The following is a 25,044-nucleotide window of genomic DNA, read 5'->3' on the forward strand; positions in this document are numbered from 1 at the left end:
AACAAGCCGGGGAGAGCATTTGCCCAGCATGTGAGCCACTGGCTCATGCCTGCGTTTGCTTGCTGTCATTATAAGTACATAGGTGTTTTGAGACGGTCCACATAGTCTTGGACATTGGTTCCCAGCCTGTGATGCACATCAGCCATTAAGACCACTTCCTGATTTTTCAGAGGTCCAAAGTTTGGTTTCCATTGCCAGGAGGCTCACAGTCTGCAGTAACTCCAACTCCAGGGAATCCAATGTCTTTGTCCAGCTTCTTCATGTACCCATATGCACATAAATATATATATTTACCGAAGCACTAATGTAGACAGTCTTAGTGATTCATATCTATAGTTCAGGCATTTGGAAGACTGAATTTGGGGGCAGCCTGAACTTCATAGTACTAGGCTATCCTTAGCTACAAAGGGAGGCTGGAGGAGAAGTCTTTAGCTACAGTGGACTTCTGAGATCAGCCTGAGCTACAGAAGATCTTGTCATAAAAAAAAAAAACTGAAAGTATTAAGCTACTACAATAAGGAGACCTAGATGACAGCCCAGTGATGAGGCAACTACCTCTATGCACCAAGCCCTGGATTCCACGCCAGCAGGACAGAAAACACAGAACTGGGAAAGGAATCCAGACACGTGGGGGGGGGGGGACACAAATGCCTGGAATCCAGCAATCAGCAAGTGCTAGTGGGAAGATCAGTAGTTCAAAGTCATCTCACCCACATGGACAGTTCAAGGCTGGCTTATGGTATGAGATGCTGAGAAGGAGGGAGGCAGAGAAAGAGAACTCTCTGGAAGACAATACTGCAAATCTGCTGTGTCAGGGTAGCCCCTGCGTTACCGTCTTTACCTCTTTCCCTGCGTTGCCACATCTCGTGTTTTCTGACCAAATCTGTAGCTGTCCTGGAACACAAAGTGCTGTACTTCCTGGGAGGTCCCTCTTCCAAAGAACCCTTAATGTGGTGGACAACAGGCGCCATTGGGTCCTCAGGCCCACAGACACTGGCTGGCTGCACGTGGGAAGGCCCCTCCCCCTTCACTCTCAGCTCCACTCTGTTTATGTCTTTTGATATGAAGAACTCAGAGATAAACGGTCAAGAGGCAGAAGCATTTTATTCAGCCCAGGGACCTCTGGTACATCAACCTAATAGGAAGCTTCCTAAAGGCATATGAGGGTAGGGTTAGGGTTAGGGATAGGGTTAGGGTTAGACTGAGGAGTCTGTGCTCCCATAGACTCCGTCCATGCTTATGCTAAAATTAAATTCCTATTTAATTTAAGAACTTGACTTCTATTTCTTTATTGTATGTGTGTTATGTATGTGTTGGGGTGTGATCTGTGCCTTCTATAGTGGACAACTCCAGTAGTCAACTCTCTTCTTCCACCGTGAGGGTTCCAAGGATCAAACTCAGGTCCTCCAGCTTGGCAGCAAGCACATTTGCCTGCTTTTTGGTGTGCGTGCAGGGATCCAAACTTAGGGCTCCATACGCACATAGAAAGCACTCTTAATCACTGAGCCTTTCCCCAGCCCCCAGACTGGATCTCAGATGGCAGAGTCGCCGAGGGATCACCAACAGGTCCAGGAACCTGATGAGGTGTGAGCAGAGGCTTTAGGGAGGTAAGCAGAGAGCCCACCAGGGGCCAGTCACGTTGCGCCCAGCTCTGTGTTACTCTCCCATGCTCTCAAAGCTTCCTCGTTCTGCCGCCCTCTCCCCAGTCTGTCCACAAGAAAACAAGGTCGGGGGTAAGGTCCTTATGAAAGGAAAGACCTCCATCCTCCAGGGAAGACTCACCTTGAGGTGCAGGAAGCCCAGCCGAGCCACAGAACCTAGACAGAGGCAACTGCAGACCAGTGCCTGCTCCCACTCTGCCCCTAGCCACCGTAGGCCGAGCACCTCCAGCCCAGGGCCACACTGGTGTAGTTCCTGGCACCCATCGTCCCTAAATCTCATTACCAGGTCACAGAGGGACAGACCTTTGCTGTGGAACACCGGGGAGGTGGAACAGGAACTGGATGAAGGAGGGGCTGTATCTACCCCTCAGCCTTGCACAAGCGGCCCCCACAGGGCAGCGGAAACAAACAGATCTTTGCCTTCTAACCTTTGCCTTCTGGCCATTGCCTGGATCAAAACAGAAAAGGGCAGCTCCCTGTCAGGATTTCTGGTGGACTCTTCCGAAGATAGGGGCACAGAAGACAGAGCCCCCGGGAGTATCCCTGTCCCCAAATCCTGGCAGGGTCTTCCTGTGGACCTTATAGACATGTACAAAGCAGGGTCTGCCTACTAACCACTGGAGGGTGGGCCAGCTCACTGGTGAGGGGACCCACAGGTTGGGGCACAAGATCCAATGTCCCCTAAATAGACATGGAGTCCTGGAGAAGGACAACTGAACAAGGAACTGACCCAAGGCCCATGGGAGTTCTGAGGAAGGGCGGTGGGTGACAGAGAAGAAACCAGATGTGTTCCAGATGAGAGAGACACTAGTGCTGGACTGGATTCCCTAGAGGGGCCTCGGCTCTTTACTAGATGATCTGCAGGTATGAGGTGGAGGAGAGGACACAGACATAGGAGATTTGGGCCGCAGAGGACTGGTCTGGGGGCTGGAAATGGGGAGGGAGGTTGTGGGTACCCATTCTGAAAGCCACAGTTACAGGGAGAACTTTCTAGAAAGCAACATGACCCTCGGCGTTACAGGATGTGAAGAAGCCAGAGAAGTGGAAGCCCAAAAACACCCAAGGGAGTTTCTGATCCCGAGGTTACTGGGCAGGAGGGGAGATGAGGCAACAAAAGGTGGCTCAAGGGCTCACAGGGGTGGGGTGGGGAGGGGTCAGTGGAGAACGTCCTCTCCAGGGCTGAGTCTAGGAGCGAAAGGCAGGCTTGTGGCTCAGAACGTTTGACTCCAGAAAAGGAGGTATCTAGGAAAGGGCTGTGCCTACTGAGAATATGGAAGTTAGTGGATTGTCAAATGAGTGGTGTTGCTTAAGGGCTTATTGGCCAGGAGTCCCTGAGGCCCACAGGGCATGTATCCTGGAAAGGGTTTAAGAGGCACTCTTAGCCTATCACCTTGTCTGAAATCTGCAGAGCGGCCCATGTATCCTGACCTCTCCCACCCACGGTGCATGTGTGGCAGCTGCAACCTTCCAGCCAGGAGCCAGATGTGGTTAAGTAAGGGACTTAGTCCTTCTAGAAAATCAAGACTGCAAACCTGAACGCAATGATGAGACCCCAGGACAGTGGACATTGAAAGAGAAAGGGGCGCGCTAAGTCACTTATTGTTCCCTTGGAGAACTCAGACCCATCAGGACTCGCACCTGCCAGGTCAGGATTCACCCGTGGAGGGTCTCTGAAGTCCAGGGTGCGCAAGGTTGGATCCTCAGGGTTATGGTACACCTGGTGAGGGTTCTCGGAAGGGACCTGTAGGGTCGAATCCGGGTCAGGGCCTGCTCCTGTGTGCCAGAGAGGAGGGGAAGGGAGTACGCGGGATGCAGACCTGCCAGGCAAGCTCAGCCCAGGAGAGATACTCGGGGTTACACCGAGAGGGTCTGAGAGCTCGCTGCAGGTCCGCTGCACTAAGGCGCGGGCGCGGACCCTCATCTCTCCCCCTCCCCCGCGGGCCGCTCCCGCCCCCACCCCTCCCCCTTCGCCGCCGCCCAGCGTCGCCGCTGGAAAGTTTGCGAGCGGCTGGCGCGGAGCTGGCGCCGACCCCATCACAGCGCGGCGGAGGCGAGCAGTCGCCGGCGCCCAGATCCGAGTACGCTCGAGGACCGCGAGGAGCGCAGCCCTAGCCCCGGCGACTGAGCACAGTGAGCACTAGGGTCGGGCCCTGAGGGGAGGGTCTCAGGCTGTCTGTGGGGTGATGGAGCACGAGCGTGACCTGGGCGCGCAGAAGAGGGGAGCGGGGAGCTGGCCCTCGGGCCTGGACATAAGCCAGCTGTCCCTGGGGTTTTGGGAGTCGCGGTTCTCGTCCCGGTCTAACACCTTTTTCAAACCGGGAAATGTGTCCTACTGTCACGGTTAGGGCCACCTGATTCTCTACCGTCTCCTGCAGGTTAGGGGGTCTGAACTTCTCCTTTCTACTTTCTGGGAGCCCAATCCAGGAAGGTGGGAGAGGTTGGGTACAGACGTGGATCCTGCTGCCCCATTGAACGCCCAATACACCCCAGCTTCCAGCCTCTCACACTCTAAAGGCTCGCTCAACCCCTTCGGATGGATTTGCTTCCCTTTCCTATGTGTCCCTGATCTCCAGAACTTCCTAGCAGTGTCTCAGTCTTGAGGGCTAGATGTGTAGGCACCGTGCACTAAGGGCTTTTTCCCCTGCAAGCTCAGGTCATTGCCCTTGTTCGGCTCCCGGCTCCTCAGAGACCACCTTCCCACTTCAGACCCGCAAAGTTCTCTGTCACGAACCAACTGATCCCTTACCTCTTAGCTCTCCCATCCTCCGACGGTCGACCAGGCATATTTTGCTGTTCTTCTGTCTTGGAGACATAGAAGGGGGAATCTGAGCTCACCCGAGCCCGTGGGTATCTCGGCCCCTTTTTAGGGGAACTAGGCTTTGTCACAGCCTGTGGCCCCTGATCCTGTCCCTGCCATAGGACTATGACCTGTTCTAGTTTCTCTGTTTTGACAAAAACACCCTTCCAGTTGATATCTCTGGGGATTCCTAAGATCAAAAACGTTGCTACTTTGGCTTCTAAGGAATCAAGAGGATTTCCCCCCCCCCCTCCCCTCGATGCCTCCCTTTGGCCACTGGGCCATCCATCTAACACCCTCGGCCACCTGCAGAGAAAATCGGTAACCACACTGCAAACACCCACGTGTCCTTTGTCCTGTTGGAGCTTGCTGGAAGCGGTGGTGGCATGGGACAATGCCAGTCCAAGTGACTGGTGTGCCAGATATGTGATGTGAAGAAGGGGGATTGATCTAAAGACAAGACAGGCAAACATCTTAGGGGTTCAGACTTGCATCTTCCGTATTTCACCTACAGTTGGGTCTCACTGAGAGTGAGATTTCAGCAGCCTAGTTCAAGACAGGAAGAGGGTAGGGTCCCTGGTCTACTGTCCCTTATGCCCATCTGTTCCCTGCCAGGGAGGGTAATAAGGTGGAAAAAGGACCAGAACTGCAGCTCAGGTCACAGGTGCGAGAGTGCGGCGTCCACACCTGGCTGCCTGTCACCCTGAGTATTTATCAGAGCTGATAGGCTCTGTCTGGATGTCAGTATTTGCCCACCGTGGGGACAGGAGGCACACTGCGCAGGTATAGAGATTGCAGTCCTATCCTATTGAGGACACAGCCGCTCTCCTTCAGGGGAAGGGAAAGGGTGCCATGTTGCTCTTCATACATCTCTGCTCTCTTAACCGGATTTCATTAAAGTCCAGATGTTTTCTGCAGAGACTCCAGAGTCTCAATTTCATGGGGCTGAAAGTCAGCCTCAGCTCCCTGATGCTCACTGGTTAGAAATCCCCCCATCGTTATTCCATCCACAGGAATAGAACACTCACCCACCTTTTCTGCCACTTTTGTTTGAGAGACAAGGTTAGAGGTTACTGAACCCTTAGGAATCCAGCCCTGAGTGGTTTTGAGCCTACCCACTGTGGTCTCAGTGCTAAACTGTGTGTGGAAGGAAACCCTCAAGGGTTCTTGGTCTCACCTTTGTTACTCTTTGTTGTTTATTTATTTTTGGACTTTTCTTTTTTCTTTTCTTTTGTTTGTTTATTTGTTTTGTTTTGTGACAGGGTTTCTTCTTATAGCCCTGGGTATCCCTGACCTCACTATGTAGACCAGGCTAGTCTCAAACTCAGAGATCCTCCTGCCTGTCTCCCAAATCTGGGATTAAAGGTGTGTGCCACCACCTAGCAGTCATTGAACATTTACATTTTCAGGCTGGGCAGCTGGACTCTAAGGACCATCCTCCCCAACTGTCTTGATCTTCATCCTTGCAGGATCTTGGACCACATCCTTCCCCACCATGCACCTTCCCTGTATCTCTGCTCCCCATCTACCCACACTGGCCATCCCTTATCACCTTCACACTGCCCTGAAGCCTTCCCGCCTCCACCCTTCCTCTTTCAGGCCTCTAGGAGACCCCAGTAGCTCTGGTGGAGGCCAGGCATAGTGTGCGAAGAGCCAGCTTCTGGCTTTTGGCTTCTCCATACCCAGCCCACTAGTAATCCGGGACAGTTTGATGCAAATCAGAAAAGTCATGCCACTTGGTGACCCCAGAGGTAGGGACACTTGAACCACCGTCACCTCCTCAACCTGTCTGCTGCCTTGTCCCCAGCAGGAACCCTCTACTCTGAGGGTGTTTTGCCCTGAGGTTCAGAGACCTGAAATCCTGGATCTTGCCTCTGGCCAGACCCTGTTGACCAAGGGCTTGGCTCAGGAGTCCCTCAGTAGGTTGTGAGCCAGATGTGACTGAAGGGAGCCTAAGTGCAGGAGGTCAGAAGGGGAGCCCTACCAAGCTGCTGTTCCTAGAACTCAGCTGGGCTTATCACAGCTGGCTGAAAGCCAGGGGTCCACTTTTCCCCAGTGGGGTTCTTCTCTCTCATCCCCACCCTCTCTCCCCTCACCCCAGGGGGTCTTTGTATGTAGTCCTCCTGGCTGGCACTGAACTTTGGGTAGTACACTTGCTTCCACCTCCTGAATGGTAGGACTATAGGTATGTGCCACTATACCCGGCTCTATCTTGTATATTCTGTTTGTGGGTACACAGGACAGAGGCCCTAGGAGCTCATAGTTTGACTTCTTAGATGTCCCAAGAAGCTCTTTGCTTTTCTGGCATGTGAATCCATCAGAGCTGTCTTAGTTAGGGTTTTACTGCTGTGAACAGACACCGTGGCCAAGGCAGCTCTTATAAGGATGACATTTAATTGGGGCTGGCTTAAAGGTTCAGAGGTTCAGTCCATTATCATCAAGGCAAGAACATGGCAGCATCCAGGCAGGCATGTTGCAGGAGTTGCTGAGAGTTCCATCTCTTGTTCTGAACGCAGCTAGTGGAAGAATGGCTTCCAAGCTGCTAGGCCAAGAGTATTAAAGCCCACATGCACGGCACGCCTATTCCAACAAGGCCATACCTCCTAATGGTGACACTTCCTCGGCCAAGAACATATAAACCATCATAAGAGCCAAAAAGGGTGCTGGTGCAGCGAGGGGCTGGTGACTAGGATCTGTCACCAGTGATGATCCTATGTCTTAACCGAAAACATCAGGCAGAGGTGTCCCTCATCTGGGCCCTGGCTCGGAACTGACCTGGAATGAGGGCCAAGTGGCGATGCACCTGGGTACCACACCCTTACTCTCTCTATCCCAGGGCAGGTTGCCTAGCTAGTTAGCTTTCCCACGGGCTAAGAATAGGTGGAGATGTCTAGGCTAGGACATCATAGCTGAGTTGTTGGTGCCATTCTGAGAGATTTGTGTGACCAGATAGGGAGGTGATTGCTTTCAGTCGGCCATCTCCATGTAGTGGGAAAACAGTTGCCCATAGTCACCTGTCTCTGAATAGGCACTGTGAGCCACTCACTTGTCTCCTCCCCGAAGCTCGGCTGTCATGAGGCCTTGGGCTCGGAGGCTTGGTTTTGGGGAACAGGATGCTGTGTAGATTTTCTCCAGACTCCACTGTTCTGGTCCTCTGCAGCCTGAGGAGAGGTGCACACGCTCTGAGGACCCAGGCGTGCAACCTCTGCCAGATGTGGGGTGTGGCTACCCAGAGGCATGCCCCTCACCCAGCTCCACTGTCCCCACCTGCTGCTGCTGCTGTTGGTGCTGTCATGTGTGGTGAGTGCTGTGCACCCCACTCCCTGCATGGAGGGTTGCCTGCTCTTTACACAAGTGCTGACAGCTCCCTGGTCCCTTGTCTACCTGTTTCCCAGCCAGAGGCACCCTCTGCCCAGGTAATGGACTTTTTGTTTGAGAAGTGGAAGCTCTATAGTGACCAATGCCACCACAACCTAAGCCTGCTGCCCCCACCTACTGGTAAGTCACACACACACACACACACACACACACACACACACAGACTCCTGTGTCCTGTAGCCCTGCCTGGATGTGCAGTAGGAGACCTTGTGGGAGTGTACTGTAAGGACGGCTTTATAATGCCCAGCCACTGCCCCAGTTCCAGGCCAGGCGACTGACCTCCAGACATGGTGACATGTAGTTGTCCCTGCTGTCCTCCCTGCTGTGGGACGCCCTCATCCCCAGCCATCTGATGTCTCCTCTGCTGTCATCGCTCACACTGGGCAGACAGTGAGCAGGGACAGGATGGGTGCCAAGAGAGATTGGGTCCTTATTATCGCTCAGTTGAGGGAGATGACAAGCGCCTGGGAGGGAGAGAGGGAGAAGGATGCAGGAGCTATGGCTGGGCCAGGAAAGGATGCCAACCAAGCTGGAGATGCAACTGCAAAGAAATGCATCCCCAGGCTGGGGCCGCCAGTGAGATACAGTGAGATGGCTCGGCAGATACAGGCCCTGGCTCCGGGACTCACACAGGGAAAACACAGAAATGATTCCTGTAAGGTGCCCTATGATTCTATATGCTAGTGTACATACATGTATGATTCAGAGTGCATGCACATGTGCACACACATACACACACACACACACATACACATACTAAACAAATGAACGAACAAACAAATAAATAAATGTAAAAATTTGTTACAATTTAAAAATAAAAATAAAAAAGACAGAGAGGAAAGACCCAAAATGGGTTTGGTGCACATTTGAGATAGGATGTGGTCTTGAAGGAGAGGTGCCTTGGGCAAACACAAATGTTGCTGGGCTGGAGAGGGAGGTAGTCATGGCGTCTAGACGGCAAGATCACTGGCCAGGGGATGCCCCTTGTGGCCCATATCAGGGAGGCAGCCCCTTTAGATGCAGGCTCCGTGTAGTGATGGTGATGCTCAGGGGACTTCAGTCTCAGGGGACTTCTGGTCCCTCCTCCATCCTCCTGCACCTTCACAGAGCTGGTCTGTAACAGAACCTTCGACAAGTACTCCTGCTGGCCTGACACCCCTCCCAACACCACTGCCAACATTTCCTGCCCCTGGTACCTACCTTGGTATCACAAAGGTAACTGTGGAAGGCCTGGGAGGCTGAGGGGGTGGAGCCTAGGAGTGGGCTGACCAGAGCTTGCACCCATGTCCCAGTGCAGCACCGCCTAGTGTTCAAGAGGTGTGGGCCCGATGGGCAGTGGGTTCGAGGGCCACGGGGGCAGCCATGGCGCAACGCCTCCCAATGTCAGTTGGATGATGAAGAGATCGAGGTCCAGGTCAGCTCTGGAGGGTATGGGGTGGTGTCACAGCGGGGCTGTGTGGGGCCAGGGGATACGGCACTGCCCAGCCCCACTCGGCCTCTGGTTTGCAGAAGGGGGTGGCCAAGATGTATAGCAGCCAGCAGGTGATGTACACCGTGGGCTACAGTCTGTCCCTGGGGGCCTTGCTCCTTGCGCTGGTCATCCTGCTGGGCCTCAGGTACATTGGTGTGGCTCCTAGCTAATACCCAGTGTGGTGAGGGGGCAGAGGGACAGGGCAGGAGTGGTGCTGATATGCTGTCACATAGGAAGCTGCACTGCACCCGAAACTACATCCATGGGAACCTGTTTGCATCCTTCGTGCTCAAGGCCGGCTCTGTGTTGGTCATCGATTGGCTGTTGAAGACACGCTACAGCCAGAAGATTGGCGATGACCTCAGTGTGAGCGTCTGGCTCAGTGACGGGGTGAGCCCAGATCGGACTGCTCCCCAGCCTGTGTAGGGTGACAGGGTGTCATGGACTCCACTCACACTTCACCTTGCTCAGGCGATGGCAGGCTGCAGAGTGGCCACAGTGATCATGCAGTATGGCATCATAGCCAACTATTGCTGGTTGCTGGTAGAGGGCGTGTACCTGTACAGCCTGCTGAGCCTTGCCACCTTCTCTGAGAGGAGCTTCTTTTCCCTCTACCTGGGCATTGGCTGGGGTGAGTAGGCTCTTGGGGGCAGTGGGGAAGGAAGCTAGCCAGGGCCGTGGGACCACAGCTGCTGCTTCCCACAGGTGCGCCCCTGCTGTTTGTCATCCCCTGGGTGGTGGTCAAGTGTCGGTTTGAGAATGTCCAGTGAGTATGAGCTAGTACAGTGGACTGGAGCAGTTGGTGCTGCCTTTGTAAAGTGACCCTGGGGGCCGGGGAGGGGCAGGGGCTGGAGAGTGGCATCCCACCCAGTAAGGGAGCAACTGGTCCCTGCAGGTGCTGGACCAGCAATGACAACATGGGATTCTGGTGGATCCTGCGTATTCCTGTCTTCCTGGCCTTACTGGTGAGGAAACAAGGCCCCCGTTGCCATCAGCAGGGAAAGGGCCACCACTGGCCTGGCTCTCCCAGGCCCTTCCTTCCTCAGCCTTCTGAGGCTAAGAGGATGGAGGGTGGGCAATTCAGCACTCACTCAGGAGGATGTACATGCTGGGCTGTGGGTCAGGCTGCCCATCCTTGGCTGAATGCCTGCCAGTCCCTGGGCCATGTGTCCAGGACTCACCTGGCAGCAGCCTCACCTGTATCAGGGGCATAGAAGGGCCATGTAGGACACAGGAAGTTCTCAGGCTCTGCCCTCGATGTTTGCCTTTCTCACACAGATCAATTTTTTCATCTTTGTCCACATCATTCACCTTCTTGTGGCCAAGCTGCGTGCCCATCAGATGCACTACGCTGACTATAAGTTTCGGTGGGCAAGGGCAAGGGCAAGGGCCTGGGCCCAGACTGGAGAGGGACAGGGTTGGGGGTCAATGCCTTTGTGGGGGAAAGGGTTCTCAAGCTCTGCCCCTGCAGGCTGGCCAGGTCCACGCTGACCCTTATCCCTCTGCTGGGGGTCCACGAGGTGGTCTTTGCCTTTGTGACTGATGAGCATGCCCAAGGCACCCTGCGCTCCACCAAGCTCTTTTTTGACCTGTTTCTCAGCTCCTTCCAGGTAAGTCTCCATCATACCCCACCCCTGGGACCCAGAGTGCTGTCCTTGACCACTCTCTTTCTCCAGGGTCTGCTGGTGGCCGTTCTCTACTGTTTCCTCAACAAGGAGGTAGGTGAAGCTGGGAACACAATCAGAGCTGGCCCTGAGGGTGGCCTTGCCCTGGTATGACCATACCTTCATCCCCATTATTAAGGTTGCATGTGTTGGATGTCAGGTCCCCCTAGGTCCTCAGGGAGTTCAGTGTATGAGGTGGTCCTTGCCTTTCCTGGTGACAAATGGCCCTGCTGAACCCAAGGTGAAACTTGCCTTGCTCTGGGTCTGCTTAGATTGAGGCTGGGCACCTCACAGAGGCCCAGACAAGATCCTAATGAGGTGGGTTGGCAGAGTAGCCCTACCCCTGGCTCCTCTAGGTGCAGGCAGAGCTAATGCGGCGTTGGAGGCAATGGCAAGAAGGCAAAGCTCTTCAGGAGGAAAGGTTGGCCAGCAGCCATGGCAGCCACACGGCCCCAGCAGGGCCTTGTCATGGTGATCCCTGTGAGAAACTTCAGCTTATGAGTGCAGGCAGCAGCAGTGGGACTGGATGTGAGCCCTCTATGGAGACCTCACTGGCCAGTAGTCTCCCAAGGTTGGCTGACAGCCCCACCTGAATCTCCACTGGAGCCTAGCCAGGCTGCATTCAGAAAGGGCCTCAGAGGACAACCCAGAACTGGATGCCCGGCCGAGGATGAAGAGACAAAGCAGCAAGACAGCAGCTTGTACTGTGCACACTCCCCTAACCTGTCCTAGCCTGGCACAGGCCACAGTGACAGAGTAGGGGTTGGATATGATGGAGAAGCCATGTTATCTATGAACTCTGAGTGTTCCCATGTGTCCTGACATGGTCCCTGTACCCAGATATGTCCTTCAGTAAAAAGCTCAAGTGGGAGCTGCTGCACAGCTTGTGGACAGCAGGCTTGAAGCCCCCAGGGACAGGGTTTGGGAGGCCGGGGATGAACACCACACTCAGCAGGTGGAGTGCTAGTGCAACCCAGGAAAGAACTGTCTCTAACGTGGTGCTCTGGGGTAGGAGCCCACTTCCTCCAGGATCACCCTGAACCTAAGCTGTTCCTCGAGGAAGTCTGCCTAATACAGGCTCTCGACTCAGCCATGTAAGCCAGAGCCTTACTGAGCAAAGACAAGTCCAGAATGGGACACACGAAGGGCTGTGGCCAACCTCTAGGGTGGTCCCTTTGACTGTTGCTGTGACGCCTGCCTAGCAGAGTGTGGAGATAGGGTGGGGGTGGGGAGAGTCAACCAGCTACCTACCTCTGTTCCAGTTGCTGATAGGAAACGGTACAGGACCCTGGGGGAAGGGTGCACACAGCCAACATCAGGCCACGTGGGCTGTAGCTGCTCAGGCAGAGCCAGGCTAATTGAAGCAAATGAAGGGACAGGAGGCCACTTGGGAAAGGTAAACAGAATGACTCACCTGCCAGGCCAACCACTGGGGCCTGAAGGGGCCTTAGCCTGCCGCCCTCCCAATGCCTGTGGGTAGCAGGGAGGGACGTGAGGAGCACCGTGGGCGTAACCCTGATGCCCCATGGCTGTCTGGATTACTAGGACTGCCGGGAAAGAAAAGGGCTGGAAGCCTGCAAAGTTGGCTGCATCTGCTGGAGACCATGGTTCTTGACTTTGCAGCCTTAGGCAGATCATCCCAGACCTCCACGTGCCAGGCCCCAGATCCTGATTCTACTCTGAGCCTTGGACACCTAGGTGCCTGCTGTGGGCACAAAGCCACTCCAAGCCAGCACCAGAGTACATACATTCTCCTTCACGCCAGCTGAGCTCAGGGTTGGTGACTGCCTTGGGGGTTGCAGCTCACTTGGGGCCTCCTGACAGCCCTCCCCATCCTGAGTCTTTCTGCCCTTGTCCTCCTTCACCCTGTCCCCATCTCTGTCCCCAAGGGAACTGGTGCAGGCTGGTTCAGGCAGGGAAAGAGGTGGGAGCCAGGTAGGTTCACCTAGCCAATGAATATGAACTATGACAGACAGCTCCACAGTGGTGGGGGGAGTCTCTAGCTCACCCCAGGCATGCAGCATCCTTTTTATTTCTAGACCCTTTCCCTCCTCCATGGTACTGTCCCCTCCTTCAGTCCTGCCTATCAGTCCCCTTCTCCCCAGAGGAATAGCGGGTGCTACCAGCACAGTGTATGAGTGTGCACAGGTAACTTGGAGGGAGGGACACAGGAGTGTGACTGTGAAGGAGGTGTGACCCTGCTGTGTATGCTGACAGGTGGGGCAGGTATATAAATGCTCAACGTTCCAGAGGGATGTGAATGATGGAGCTGTGCTAGGAGGAAGATCACTTGCACGTGTTTCCCTCGAGTCTGGTGTGTAGAAATTCCTACTACTAAATGACGGTGGAGACCAAGGACACAAAAACAAAACAACAAAAGACACTGACCACTGAGGGTCAGACTTGGGAGAGTTGAGCTGTGGACTAGAGGAGGGGACCTTGGGCCACAAGCTCCAGAGTCTCCTGGAGAGGGTGAAAATGCACAGGTGGGTGGGGCTTAGGCTCTAGGATTAGTATACAGGAAATGAGGCAAACACAACCAGATGTGGTCATTCCAGTACTTGCCAGGTGAAGGCAGGAGAAACTCACGCCTGTAACTACAGAATACAGCAAGTCAAAGACTAGCCTGGGCTAAAGGGACCTGCTGTAGTCACGGTGCACACCTTTAATCCCAGAATTTAGGAGGCAGAGGCAGGGTTTCTGTGACTTTGAGGACAGCAGGGCTACGCAGAGAGACCCCATCTCAAGCAAACAAGCACCAGCAACAAACCCTAAAGGGCAGAGGACACAGAGCAGTGATAGGATGCCTGCCTACCACGGGTGAAGCTGTGTTTAATCCCCTGGACCACGCAAAGGGCAGGATGCATGCTGGGTACATGCAAGGATGCAAGAGCACTTCCAGCGCTGGGAAAACAGGAGGATCCCTGGGGCTGCCTGGCCAGTCTACCCTAACCAAAGACCTGTCTCAAGGGAGCAGGTGCTTCTCAAACTGTTACTCACACACACACACACACACACACACACACACACACAGAAAAGGAAAAGGGAAGGAGAAATTAGTAATTCCAAGGGGCAGGAGGATATGGTCACTTCTGACTGTGAACTCAAACACCACCATGTCACTGTCCTATTCTGATGTAACCAAGATTACAGGAAGAGAAAAGTGAGGGCTGGATCGTAGCTCAGATGATGGCGCACCTGCCCAGCAGGATCTTTAGCACTACAAACTGGATATGGTGACACCTAAATTTACAAAGTTGGAGGCAAGGGGGTGAGAAATTCAAGGTCACCCTCAGCCACACAACAAGGGTGAGGCCACCTTGAGATCCCATCTCAAGGAAACCAAAGCAAAGCCACTGCTGGGCTCGAAACAGCTCTGTGGTTAAGAGTACTTGGTACCCTTGGAAGGTCTGGGATTTATCTCCTGCCATCCACACTGGTCAGCTCACAATTGTTTGTAACTCCAGTCCTCTGTTGGCTCTACAGACACTCTCACACATACATACACATAGTTAGCTGGGTGTCGTGTCACACCCCTTGAGTCCCAGCACCAGGTAAGCAAAGGCAGGGGGATTTCTGCAGCTTCAAGGGCTGGTCTACACAGCAATACAGTGAGTTTCAGGCTAGCCAGAGCTACTTAGTGAGACTTTGTTTTGATACACACACACACACGTTAAAATTAATATCATCTAAGAGGAAGACACTGGTCAGGCTTACATTTCAGTGGCAGTTAGGTACGTGTGCTGTCTGGCACTGAGGTCACTCTATGGGGCTAACCTTGTCAAGTGAATCCATGACTGACTATTGGCAGCAGGCACCTTGCCAGGGAAATACCACAGGAAGCTAGCACTAATCAATTTAAGAGGTTGGGGCATGACAATGTTGCTGACGGTCATGTGTGTGGCACAAGCTCAACCAATGTACACTCACTACTCCCCGAGGGGTCAGGAAGCCCCCTGTGTTGTAGGACAGCAGGGATGAAATCAGCACCACCAGGAGGCAGCACGGCCTCAGGTTAGGACCTTACTTGCTCCCTCAATGGATGGATGCACTGGTATTCTGGGCAGTGTGACCACCCCCCATGTCCTGGTAGCCCCTATGCCCCTTCCAGTCCTGACAATGGGGAGTCGACTGGGTAACCCACAGCTTAGGACACCCACAGCTTAGGTGTCTTCAAACAGCCTAACAGGCCCCAGGGAACTAACAATGCTGAGACATGGGGGGTGAGGGGTGGCTTGGCACCTATAACAGCTATTTCTCACTGCCCTGTCTTGCCTGCGCCTCCCTGGGGAGACTTGCCTGCCCGGCCCACACCCTGGAGATGCCTCTGGGGGCCATTTGAGCCCTGGAATACTCTTCTGGGAAAGCATGTTCCTGAAATAAATTCCATTTTGGCATCTTCTCAGGAACAGGAGCATTCCAGGGCTGTTTCCATGATTGAAGGTCAAATGCGACCAGGTCTCTCTTGGGCCCAGCAGCCCAGGCCTGGGCAGCCAAGGAGCCAACAGTGCTCCTCAGAGTCCATAGCATGGCTGAAGAGTGCTAATGCCTTCCAAAGCTCCACGTGGGCAATGTAACTTTACTACCCAGCAGACTACTCTGGCGGCCGGGGCTTACAGACCTGCGAAGCAGCTCTGCGGGCTTCAGGGTAGGGCCTGACAGACTGCCATGGAGCCACTTCCAGTGCCACCGCCTTTATTCACAGACCCTCAGTCTCCAAAGCTACAGACACTTGGATTCAAGAGGGCATAAAAAAAGGGGGCCTTGGTAATCCTCCCAGCACACCCCAGAAAGCCAGGACAGGCCTGGCAGCACCACTCCTTCAGGGTCAGCCTTAATGCCCTTTCCAAGGGCACTGCTGTGACCACAACAGTGTCACAGGTACCAGGACACAAGACCTGGTTGCCCTCTGAGAGCCAGCACTGTCCTAGGCTCAGAGCTGATTTGACTCTGAAAGTGGGGCAAGGAAGGGTCATGATGGACAGTGGGGGTGGAAACGGGAGCTCCCCACATGTCCAGGGCAGAAGAAGAGCAAGTCTCCATGGAGAGAGCCACACTGGATGCAGGTGGGACTGCACATGTCCTACTGTCTGGTCATTTCAAGGTTCCAACAGCCGAAGAAACAGAGGTCCCCTTTTTCCTTCCTGACCTTAAGTAGCCAGGAAGGAGAGGGGCAAGGCATGGCAGGTAACAGCAGAGAGGGCTGGATAGGTCGGGCCAGGTGCTACCCAAGATGCAGCTGGCCAGGGGAAAAGGACAGGGGCGGATACAGCCAGGCCCCTGTTCCCCCAGTGACAGGGGCAACTTGAGACCCTGGAGAGGAAAGGAAGGGCCCTGGTCATCAATCCTGCTGGCTCTGGGATCACGGCCTGCTAGAGCACACTCTTCCCCCCCAGGAGCAGCGCCACAGGAAAACAGGAAACCACCATCAAGTGCACCCTGATCTTCTGGAGGCCAGGGGAGGGTGGCAGGCACTCTAGGACTTCTTGGCATCCTGCGTGTTCCGGCGCTTCAGGTCACTCAGGTCGATGGGCTTGAAGGCTGTTGGTGGACAGTCTGGTTGGTGCTGGGAAGAGGACCCCCATCCGCTTCCCACTACTAGAGGTTCCCAAACCCAGGTGCCTTGGAAAGGACACAGTGCAGGCATTCAGCAGAAGCCGGGTCAGCTCCTCCAGGTCGGCCCTACTCACTCTTCAGGCTGGGGTTGGGGACTTTCTCCACATACTCCTCCACTAGGCACCGCTCACCACTGGACAGCTGGCTACGCAGGTCTCGCTCAACACCCTGCCAGGCTGCAGCAGACAACAGGTTCAGCGCTCAGCAGTACTCAAGCCAACAGAGCATTCTGCTCTCGTTCCAGGTCATGTAGCCCCTGCTCCTACCAGTCTCCCTCTATTAGATGAGAGCTTGTTTTGGTTTGGTTTTAGAGACAGGGTTTCTCTGTGTGACAGTCTTGTCTGAGATCTTGAATTCTCAGAGATCCCCTTGCCTCTGCCTCCTGACCACACCCGGCTACCTGAGGGTGTCTTGGAGAGGCTCAAACTGTCCTCCCTCCTGTGTCAACTCCTCCTGCCCTTGCTCAGAGGCCAGTCCCCTCTGTGCAATAGTGCCACCCGTTCCCACCTCTCTTACCCACCCTACCTCCCAGCACATTTGTTCAATTCTAACCGTATGACCTCTGTCCACTTTAGTGAAACTATGTTCACAGTTACCTCCTCCCCCAGGAAGCCTCCAGGCCTGAAGACCGTCTCCCAGATCCTGCCTTTTCTGGGCTTCCACCCACTCCCCATGCCTTCTTCTTGTGTTGTCACCCCAATGTCCCTCTACCACCAGTCTTGCTGGTTCTAGAGTTTAAGGCCGCTGAAGTATGGTCCCCTCCTCACTGAGGGTCTAAAGAGTGGAAGGGTAGCCGGGCGTGGTGGCGCACACCTTTAATCCCAGCACTCGGGAGGCAGAGGCAGGCGGATTTCTGAGTTCGAGGCCAGCCTGGTCTACAAAGTGAGTTCCAGNCGAGGCCAGCCTGGTCTACAAAGTGAGTTCCAGGACAGCCAAGGCTATACAGAGAAACCCTGTCTCAAAAAACCAAAAAAAAAAAAAAAAAAAAAAAAAAGAGTGGAAGGGTGGTGGGGCATTCACCCAAGGCAGGCAGTAGAGCACAGACACCGAGCACACCAACCTTCATAAATGAAGCGCACATTCTCTTCGTGTGCCGGTGTGAAGATCTCACTGCTATTGGTGGGAGAGCGGGGACTGCTATTCCTCTTGCCGTTGTAGACAACTCTGGAGACAGGAGAGCTGGGGAAAGGGTCATGTGTGAGGAGGGAGTCACAGGAGAGCTGGGGTCCCAGCTCCCACACACACCTGAGACCCACCTGGTCATTGCTGGGATGTCCAGTCCTAGTGCTTGGCTGCTGGTCCTGCGGCCTACAAAACAGAAACCCAAGGCACTGGAGCTGTCGCCCTTTCTGCAGAGGAAGGAACAAACTCTGTGGTCTTGAGTCTACTGGGGATCCTCAGACTGGGCCCAAGACTTGAGAGGCCAGTGGGCTCCAAGCAATCCTGACAGGCTATGGGGTGTCAGTGTCACTCAGGACCCCAGGGCCAGACGCTGCGTAACTTAGCCACTGGGGCCATGTGTTCAGCCACATCTCTAACCCACTCTTGTCTTCAGTCTGCCTATCCCATACAGAGTAGAGCACAGCAGACCCCAGCTCCGCTCCAGAGCACTACTGGACTGTGCATGCTTCTCCAAAGCCTACAACTCAGCCTCCTAGACACCCATGGGAACTCCATGGTGAGAAAACCATCTATCCGGAAGCTCAGCGACATTCGACAAACGACTTAGTTTCCTGATCTCACAGGAACCCTGCAGAATCAAGAACACACCAGACCAGGAGGAAGAAGGGAGCAGAGCTGACCTAGCGACCAGAACTCTGGGGTACAACCTATTTATAGGCCAGGGGTCTTTTACTGCCCTAAGTGCCTGGAGTATCTAATTTTAGGGTCAGAATCTCATTATTAACCAGCTAAGATGAGAAAACCAGTCATACAAGATTGGTCCTATGCCTGGCCTTGGTCCAGATGGGACAACCCCAGATGCTGAAGACAATGGAGACCCAGACAGTCCCAAGTATGCCACCTCAGGCTTTCTCAAAGGCTCTTCTCTGGTCAGTGATCTATTATATTAACTATTCAGACAGATGAATACCTCAAACCTATCAAGCCAGCTCCTGTAAGAGCTCTAGAACCCTGTGCCCCTCCCCAAACCTGGCTCCTAAGCCTCACTCTCTCTTAGTCTTTCCCAAAGCTGTCAGCTCAGGACGTCAAAGCACACGGAAAGCCCTCTGAGGTGTGATAATGGTAGTGATACAAAATGGGGATGCTCCAGTTACAGGTCAGGGCAGAGCGACAGTGCTCATGGGCTAGTTCCTACCTTAGCTTCCAGGGCCCCCGCTGCTTTAGGACCTCGCAGATACCCTTTTCTGTCCTAGATTCATAGATGCTTGTTTGGTGCTCCTGCCCCCTACACCTCCCTTCTCTGGTGCCTCTCCTACCCAAGCAGCTCAGACTATGGTGGCCATATCCTCCAATGGTCTCCTGGCTTGCACATACATCCCATGCCCTCTGCCTGGGTGCCTTTGCTGGCACCAGCCCAGTTGGCAGCAGGCTTTATGTTTGGTGAGGCAGAGAGAAACCTGAGGTGTTTACTGGCAAGGAAAGTAGCAGTATGATACCAGATGAACTGGGTCCCTAAAAAGGTTGGGTGTACTGGGGTCCAGGACCAAAGCAGGTGTAATCGGCTAAGAAAAATGGCAGAACCTTACCAAAGAGATCACAGACTATTGCTCAGCAGCCCAAGGAAAGGGGTGGTGGTCTAACAAAAGTCACCCAGAGAAGAGGGCATTGTTTTCAGTGAGCAGCCAGGGAGAGTCCAACTTCAAAAGGCTTTATGTGCGCAGGCCTCTGTCACCTGAGGGACCCTCCAGGATGACAGCAGGAGCAGAGGTCAGAGAAGACTCCCTCTGACCCTGCATGTCCTTGCTTTGCTTTTCTCTCTTTCTGTTACAAGTGTCTTCCAAACACTCCAGTCATATGTAATACGTCTCATCAACTCCACAATGTTTTTGGGTCTTTTTGCAGTTTGTGTTTAAAAATAGGAAGCCCAAGCTAGCCTCAAAAAAAATCACTCTGTAGTCAAGGCCAGCCATGAACCCTTGATCCTCCTGATTTTGCAATGTGGCATCCCCTACTCTCCCTCTCCCCCTCAAGTGCTGGGATTACAGGTATGCACTACCATGCCTGGCACAACTCTACAATACCTTTTACCTGTATCTTTGAAATAGTCCAAACAGTCACTAACATCAAAACCTAGGCAGGACTTTTTTCCCCCATAAATCTAGGGCCTCATGCATGCTAGGCAAATGTACTACCTGAAGTATAATCTCACCCTTTACTTTTCAGATAAGGTCTGATACCCAGGTTGCCTTTGAACTTCCTGTTGACTAAGGCGGCCTTGGACTTGCAACCCTCCATCACCCTACTGAGTAGCTAAGTTAAGGCTCTGTGTATATGTGTGTGTGTGTGAGAGTGTGAGAGAGAGAGAGAGAGAGAGAGAGAGAGAGAGAGCGCAGTTTTGTTTTTGGTTTTTCAAGACAGGGTTTCTCTGTGTAGCCCTGGCTGTCCTGGAACTCTCTCTGTAGACCAGGCTGGTCTTGAACTCAGAAATCCACCTGCCTCTGCTTCCCAAGTGCTGGGATTAAAGGCATGTTCCACCACCGCACAGCTTAGTGAACTCTTAAGACACAGCTAACGATGACAATGATCTGATGACCCTCAGTGTACTGGCTAGTTTTGTGTCAACTTGACACAGCTGGAGTTATCACAGAGAAAGGAGCTTCAGTTGAGGAAATGCCTCCATGAGATTCAACTGTAAGGCATTTTCTCAATTAGTGATCAANGGGGAAAGGNCCCTTGTGGGTGGGACCATCTCTGGGCTGGTAGTCTTGGTTCTATAANAGAGCAGGCTGAGCAAGCCAGGGGAAGCAAGCCAGTAAAGAACATCACTCCATGGCCTCTGCATCAGCTCCTGCTTCCTGACCTGTTTGAGTTCCAGTCCTGACTTCCTTGGTGATAAACAGCAGTATGGAATTGTAAGCTGAATAAAACCCTTTCCTCCCCAACTTGCTTCTTGGTCATGATGTTTGTGCAGGAATAGAAACCCTGACTGAGACATATCCATGGGCGAAGGACTCCCTCCATTAATATACCTTTAGCTGTGGCCCTGTCCATCCCTGCTTCCACTGACTACACAGCAGACACACACAGTTTCATGACATGTTTCCATCACTTCCAGTGGAAACCAGTTGAGCTGTGCACTGTCATAGAGCTCTTGTTTCGTGTTTCTTGTGTGTCACCAGCTAGTATCATCAGGCCCCCATAATAGTCAGCAGTAAACTTGACAGTTTCCTGTTCAAAGACTACACTTCCCAGCTTCCTTTGCAGACTATGAAGTCATTTCTGCCTCTACACAGAGCCACATCCCACCTCCCACTGCAGGCATGTTGGCCCTCTGCACACAGGGAAGACTAGTAAACATGGTCCTGCCTAGGGGCAGACCAAGGTTTTCTTCACCTCAGTCTCTCTACAGCTGCCTTTTGAAATCTAACAGATTTTTTTTTAACCTGTCCAGGTGCCCACTTCCCCTCCAGGCCAGAGGTCCTCTATCTCCTCTGTGTCCTCCAGACAAGAGTTTGAATATGAATATGAAGTGGCTACCACCAGAGAGTTGCCAGGTCCTGCTTCAATGAAGATTGAAGCATGGCTGTATGAAGCCCATACCTCAAAGGAAGGACCTCCAGCTCTTCAGCCAACTTGATAATGGACATGACAAAGCCATACTACATTTTATACTACATTATCCCAGTAAAAACTAACAACTAACCACTGAGTATATGGTAGAAAATGTGGAATCAGTTAATACTTAAAACGAGGTGGAGACCCAGAAATGTCCAGGGACCAAGAATCACAAAGGCCACTGCAGAGCCTTGGCAAGGGAGGACAGAGGGAATCCCTGTGCTGGGAACTTTATACACTGTTCATGGTCCTATCACAGCAGGCCAGGAAGAAGGCATCTCACAGTCCTATTGCAGAGGATGTCGCAGCTGTCACCTGAGAGTTGATCTGAATGACTCCCAGCCCCGACACACTTCAGGGCCTTCAAGGCTGCAGAAACTGGCTAGGGTGCTGGATGCTCATTGTCTCTGAGTTTGCCTCAGCTCCTGTCTGCATCCTACATCAGGTTCCTAAACTCTCTGAAATACTGCTTCCCAGTGACACCCGTGTGGGTCTGCTCACAGCCCCTCTACTGGGAGAGATCCGGAATGGGTTTATTCTGTATAGAACTCTCCACTTCTATGGGACCCAGGGCTTTGGAAGGCGGGGTAGGGGGACAGATCCAGGACCACATCAACTCTTCTAAATACATCCAATATGCCAGGCACATGATGCTAGATGGTCACACTTTGCTACCCACCACAGTGACAATGCAAGTGGTCCCCCACTACAATCAATGGTGCAATGGCTGGTCACTCTGTTCTTCTGAAACGTCTACTATCTAAATGTTGTTTCCTTCCTTCCTCTTCCCACCCCTTTTAGAAAAAAGGTCTCATGTAGCCCTGGCTGGTCTTACATTCCTGATCCTTCTGATTCTACCACACAAAGAGTTGGCATGACAGGTGTGTGCCACCACTCCCTGCTTCAAATTGTGAGGCTTTTAGATAGCGACTAACCAGCCAAGCAGGAGCCACAGTGCTGTGACAGCTCGGGCCTGCTTCCAGATGACAGTGGCAGGTCATCGGACCTAGAATGTGTATCCTATTCTTCAACGGGACTAGCAAACTATTAGATATTCCCTAACTGGACCCAAACCCAGACCCCTTCTCCTGAAGGACCTGGCTCTCGTTGCACTCCTGTCACATCGCTGTCTAAACGTCCTGGACACTCCCCAGAAATCCACCAGCTGATCTCAACTCACTGGGGGCCTTTGCTTGCCTGCCCTGTGTTTGAAACATGGCGTCCAGAGGGAAGACCATTTTATTTCGGACGACCACCCCAGGATCTGGGCTGCTTTTGTCAACAGGGGTACGATACTTCCGGCCACCAGCATGTTCAGCTTGCCCACAGTCAGGCCCCGGGCTTGCGCAGAGCCACTGCATCAGGACAACTGGGATGTGGGCAGGGCAGGTAGCCGGCAAGGACACCGGCGCGGTTTGGGGAGGTTGGCTTGCGCAGCTCAAAAGCAGGAAGCGCCCTCAGGGGATGCCCCGGGACCGCGGGCGTCGGTTCCCGGGGGTTGGGGGGGGGGGGCCGCCACGTCCGCACCCCGCGGCGACACCGGCCTTGTCTCTCCCCCATCAGGCCAGGCGACCCAGCGACACCAGGGCGGGACGGGGCGGGGCGGCCAAGGTCCCACGGAGCCCGCAGCGCCCCGCCCCGCCGCGCCTCCCGCGCCGCGCCTTCCTCACCTCGCCCTCCTCGCCGCCGCCGCCGCCGCTGCCGCCGCCGCCGCTTCCAGTGGGCCGGCCGGAAGTGACGAGGCGCGCAGGCGCAAACGGCGCGGGCCACGTGATCGCTGGCGAACAGAGTGCGGCGAGGTCCGAGGCTCGCGAGGTCGTCCCGGAAACACGGGTGGGTGTCGGGGGAAGGGAGGGGTTGCGGGGCATCTCTGAACAAGAACACCGGCGCACCGGCCCCGGACACGCATTTCCCCGGCCCTGCGCTGCCAGCGAGCCCCCGCGTACCTGGCCATGGTTTAGTACTGGACTGCGCTAATCAAGCCATCATCACAGCTTGGGAATTACGTTTATTGAAAAAGTAAAAAGTATCACCATTAAAAAACAAACAAACCTGGAGAAAAAGCCAGGCCAGAGAAATGGGTATAGGGGCAAGAGGGTCGTGCCCCACAAGTCCTAACCAGCCTGGCTGCCTCACTGCATGTCCAGTGGGCACTCTAGTCCTTGGGGCAAGGTGCTTGCCACTTCCCCAAGGAGGCGCAAGCCCCAAAGGGCTCGCCTGGCTCAGTCCATGCTGGTTCCTTTGAAGAGTTCCACCAAGTCTTTGAAGTCCGGGTCAATAAGGTCAGAGGGCAGATCGCCATCATCATTGGCTGCATCTCTGTCTGCCCCCAAAGAGATGAGATACCTGAGGTGTGAAGGGCAGGTGGTTAAAGCCTACTCAGCCCACTCCGGGGCCAAAGGGCTAGAATATTGGGGTCACCTGTTTGTTTTTTCCAGGCAGAGTGAGGAGGAAGAAACCTGACCCCTTGGAAGCTGTGGCCAGATTTTCCGGCTTGCTCTAATGTTGCAATCGGGTAGAAACTGCCAGAATCCCTGAGTTGCTGCCTACATCCTCAGAGCCATATTTTGGGGGGTCCACCTGGAGAGATTAGGATGAAACCTCTGAACCACATTCCATAGTCTCACCTGGCTATGTCAGGGTACCCATCACTGCAAGCGATGTGCAGTGGTGTCCAGCCTGTCTCATCCCGCTGGTGAATGTCAGCCCCGTATTTGACTAGCAACTTCACACACTCTAGGTTTCCAGAGAGCACAGCTTCATGCAGAGCAGCCAGTCCTGGGCAGGGTGGGAACACAGGGTCAAAGCTGTAACCCTCAGAACAGGATCTCCCCTGCCTCCTTATGGACAGAAGAGCAGACTCTCAGTTATCTACTCACCTGAGGGATAGATAGTGTCTAGGGAGACTTTCCGGGCCCTGATAAAGCGTCCCACCTGCTCCAGGTCGCCTTGGCGGATGTGGTCCAAGAAGAGAACATCATTAGGGAAGCGCACGCTCCGATCGGCCAACATCCGCCGCCTCCGTTGTCGGGGGCTGTAGCGAGCATAGCGGACCGTTCGGCTGGGCATCCTGGGATTGAGGTGGGCTATCTCTGTGGGTATGAGTGAGAAGTGTCCCTACCAGACCAGATCTGTGTAAGCTTTCCTGCTCGACAGAACCTCGATTCCAGCTTATAAAGGGCTTGCGAGGCTATATAAAGCCACGCAGTCATGCTTGCAGACGCGAGGGGCTGAAACTGAGCTGCTCCGCGCTCCCTGAGCACAGGATCATGTTTAGTGGCTCATCTTTCAGCACACCTGTCACTATGTCCGGCCAAAGGGGTCAGATCCTTCCTGGCTACTACTCCCTGTCCACAGCTGGACCTAGAAGGTGCCTTATAGAGGACAGAAGGACTAGGAGAGAGTCCATGAAGAAAGCTGTGGATGTGAGCTCAAGGGCATCAAGAGGGTCTAAGCTTGAAGGATGATGGATCACCTGTCTACCTACTGGGAGCTGAGCTCCCTCCCCATCTGAAGAGCACCAATACATTGTCATTTAGGAGGTCACAGCCCTGTCCATTTCCCAATGTGTCACTCTCACCTCTCCTAGAGTAGATTCCAAGAACTGCCTTTAGGGTGCATCATACTGACATCTCAACTCTACAGACAGATCAGCACTACTAGTCTTATGGGACTCACCCAGCACACACACATACTGCCTCTGTTTTCTGGACAGCCTAT

General features: G+C 53.7%; 4 protein-coding genes across 13 annotated transcripts; 1 reads left to right on the forward strand and 3 right to left on the reverse strand.

The window, feature by feature from the left end:
* Window positions 1–1,085: 1,085 nt before the first annotated feature.
* On the reverse strand, window positions 1,086–4,930 carry LOC110306346. 4 transcript variants are annotated; one of them, XM_021178508.2, is made up of 5 exons: window positions 4,765–4,930; window positions 4,408–4,463; window positions 3,300–3,434; window positions 1,965–2,109; window positions 1,086–1,576 (listed from the first exon to the last, which is right to left on the reverse strand). In XM_021178508.2, exons 2-5 carry the CDS (start codon window positions 4,421–4,423, stop codon window positions 1,495–1,497), a joined length of 378 nt encoding a protein of 125 aa, XP_021034167.2. In that variant the 5' UTR covers window positions 4,424–4,463; window positions 4,765–4,930; the 3' UTR covers window positions 1,086–1,494. The 4 variants fall into 4 exon arrangements, 2 of the variants coding, with proteins under 2 accessions (XP_021034167.2, XP_029339288.1); XR_002379257.2 differs by having other exon boundaries at window positions 1,783–2,109; window positions 4,408–4,930; XM_029483428.1 differs by having other exon boundaries at window positions 4,408–4,930.
* On the forward strand, window positions 2,166–15,380 carry Gcgr (glucagon receptor). Of its 7 annotated transcripts, none has more exons than XM_021178504.2 (16): window positions 2,166–2,525; window positions 3,070–3,306; window positions 3,643–3,791; window positions 7,619–7,758; window positions 7,854–7,956; window positions 8,944–9,051; window positions 9,129–9,250; window positions 9,346–9,452; window positions 9,541–9,697; window positions 9,779–9,938; window positions 10,013–10,073; window positions 10,203–10,272; window positions 10,586–10,674; window positions 10,779–10,917; window positions 10,984–11,025; window positions 11,328–12,069. In XM_021178504.2, exons 4-16 carry the CDS (start codon window positions 7,696–7,698, stop codon window positions 11,562–11,564), a joined length of 1,458 nt encoding a protein of 485 aa, XP_021034163.1. In that variant the 5' UTR covers window positions 2,166–2,525; window positions 3,070–3,306; window positions 3,643–3,791; window positions 7,619–7,695; the 3' UTR covers window positions 11,565–12,069. The 7 variants fall into 7 exon arrangements, with proteins under 7 accessions (XP_021034163.1, XP_021034162.1, XP_021034166.1 ...); XM_021178503.2 differs by lacking the exon at window positions 2,166–2,525 and adding an exon at window positions 2,820–2,899; XM_021178507.2 differs by lacking the exons at window positions 2,166–2,525; window positions 11,328–12,069 and adding exons at window positions 12,234–12,367; window positions 12,517–15,380 and having other exon boundaries at window positions 2,861–3,306.
* A 269-nt stretch (window positions 15,381–15,649) lies between these two features.
* Mcrip1 (MAPK regulated corepressor interacting protein 1) lies at window positions 15,650–23,062 on the reverse strand. The gene is made up of 5 exons (XM_021176820.1): window positions 22,995–23,062; window positions 17,844–17,895; window positions 17,648–17,766; window positions 16,662–16,763; window positions 15,650–16,512 (listed from the first exon to the last, which is right to left on the reverse strand). The coding sequence occupies exons 2-5, from the start codon at window positions 17,849–17,851 to the stop codon at window positions 16,448–16,450; spliced, it is 294 nt and encodes a 97-aa protein (XP_021032479.1). The 5' UTR covers window positions 17,852–17,895; window positions 22,995–23,062; the 3' UTR covers window positions 15,650–16,447.
* A 253-nt stretch (window positions 23,063–23,315) lies between these two features.
* On the reverse strand, window positions 23,316–24,471 carry Ppp1r27 (protein phosphatase 1 regulatory subunit 27). The gene is made up of 3 exons (XM_021178439.1): window positions 24,204–24,471; window positions 23,952–24,102; window positions 23,316–23,670 (listed from the first exon to the last, which is right to left on the reverse strand). Exons 1-3 carry the CDS (start codon window positions 24,391–24,393, stop codon window positions 23,547–23,549), a joined length of 465 nt encoding a protein of 154 aa, XP_021034098.1. The 5' UTR covers window positions 24,394–24,471; the 3' UTR covers window positions 23,316–23,546.
* Between the last annotated feature and the right edge of the window lie 573 nt (window positions 24,472–25,044).

This window comes from Mus caroli, chromosome 11, assembly GCF_900094665.2.
Source record: "Mus caroli chromosome 11, CAROLI_EIJ_v1.1, whole genome shotgun sequence".
Taxonomy (NCBI): Eukaryota; Metazoa; Chordata; class Mammalia; order Rodentia; family Muridae; genus Mus; species Mus caroli.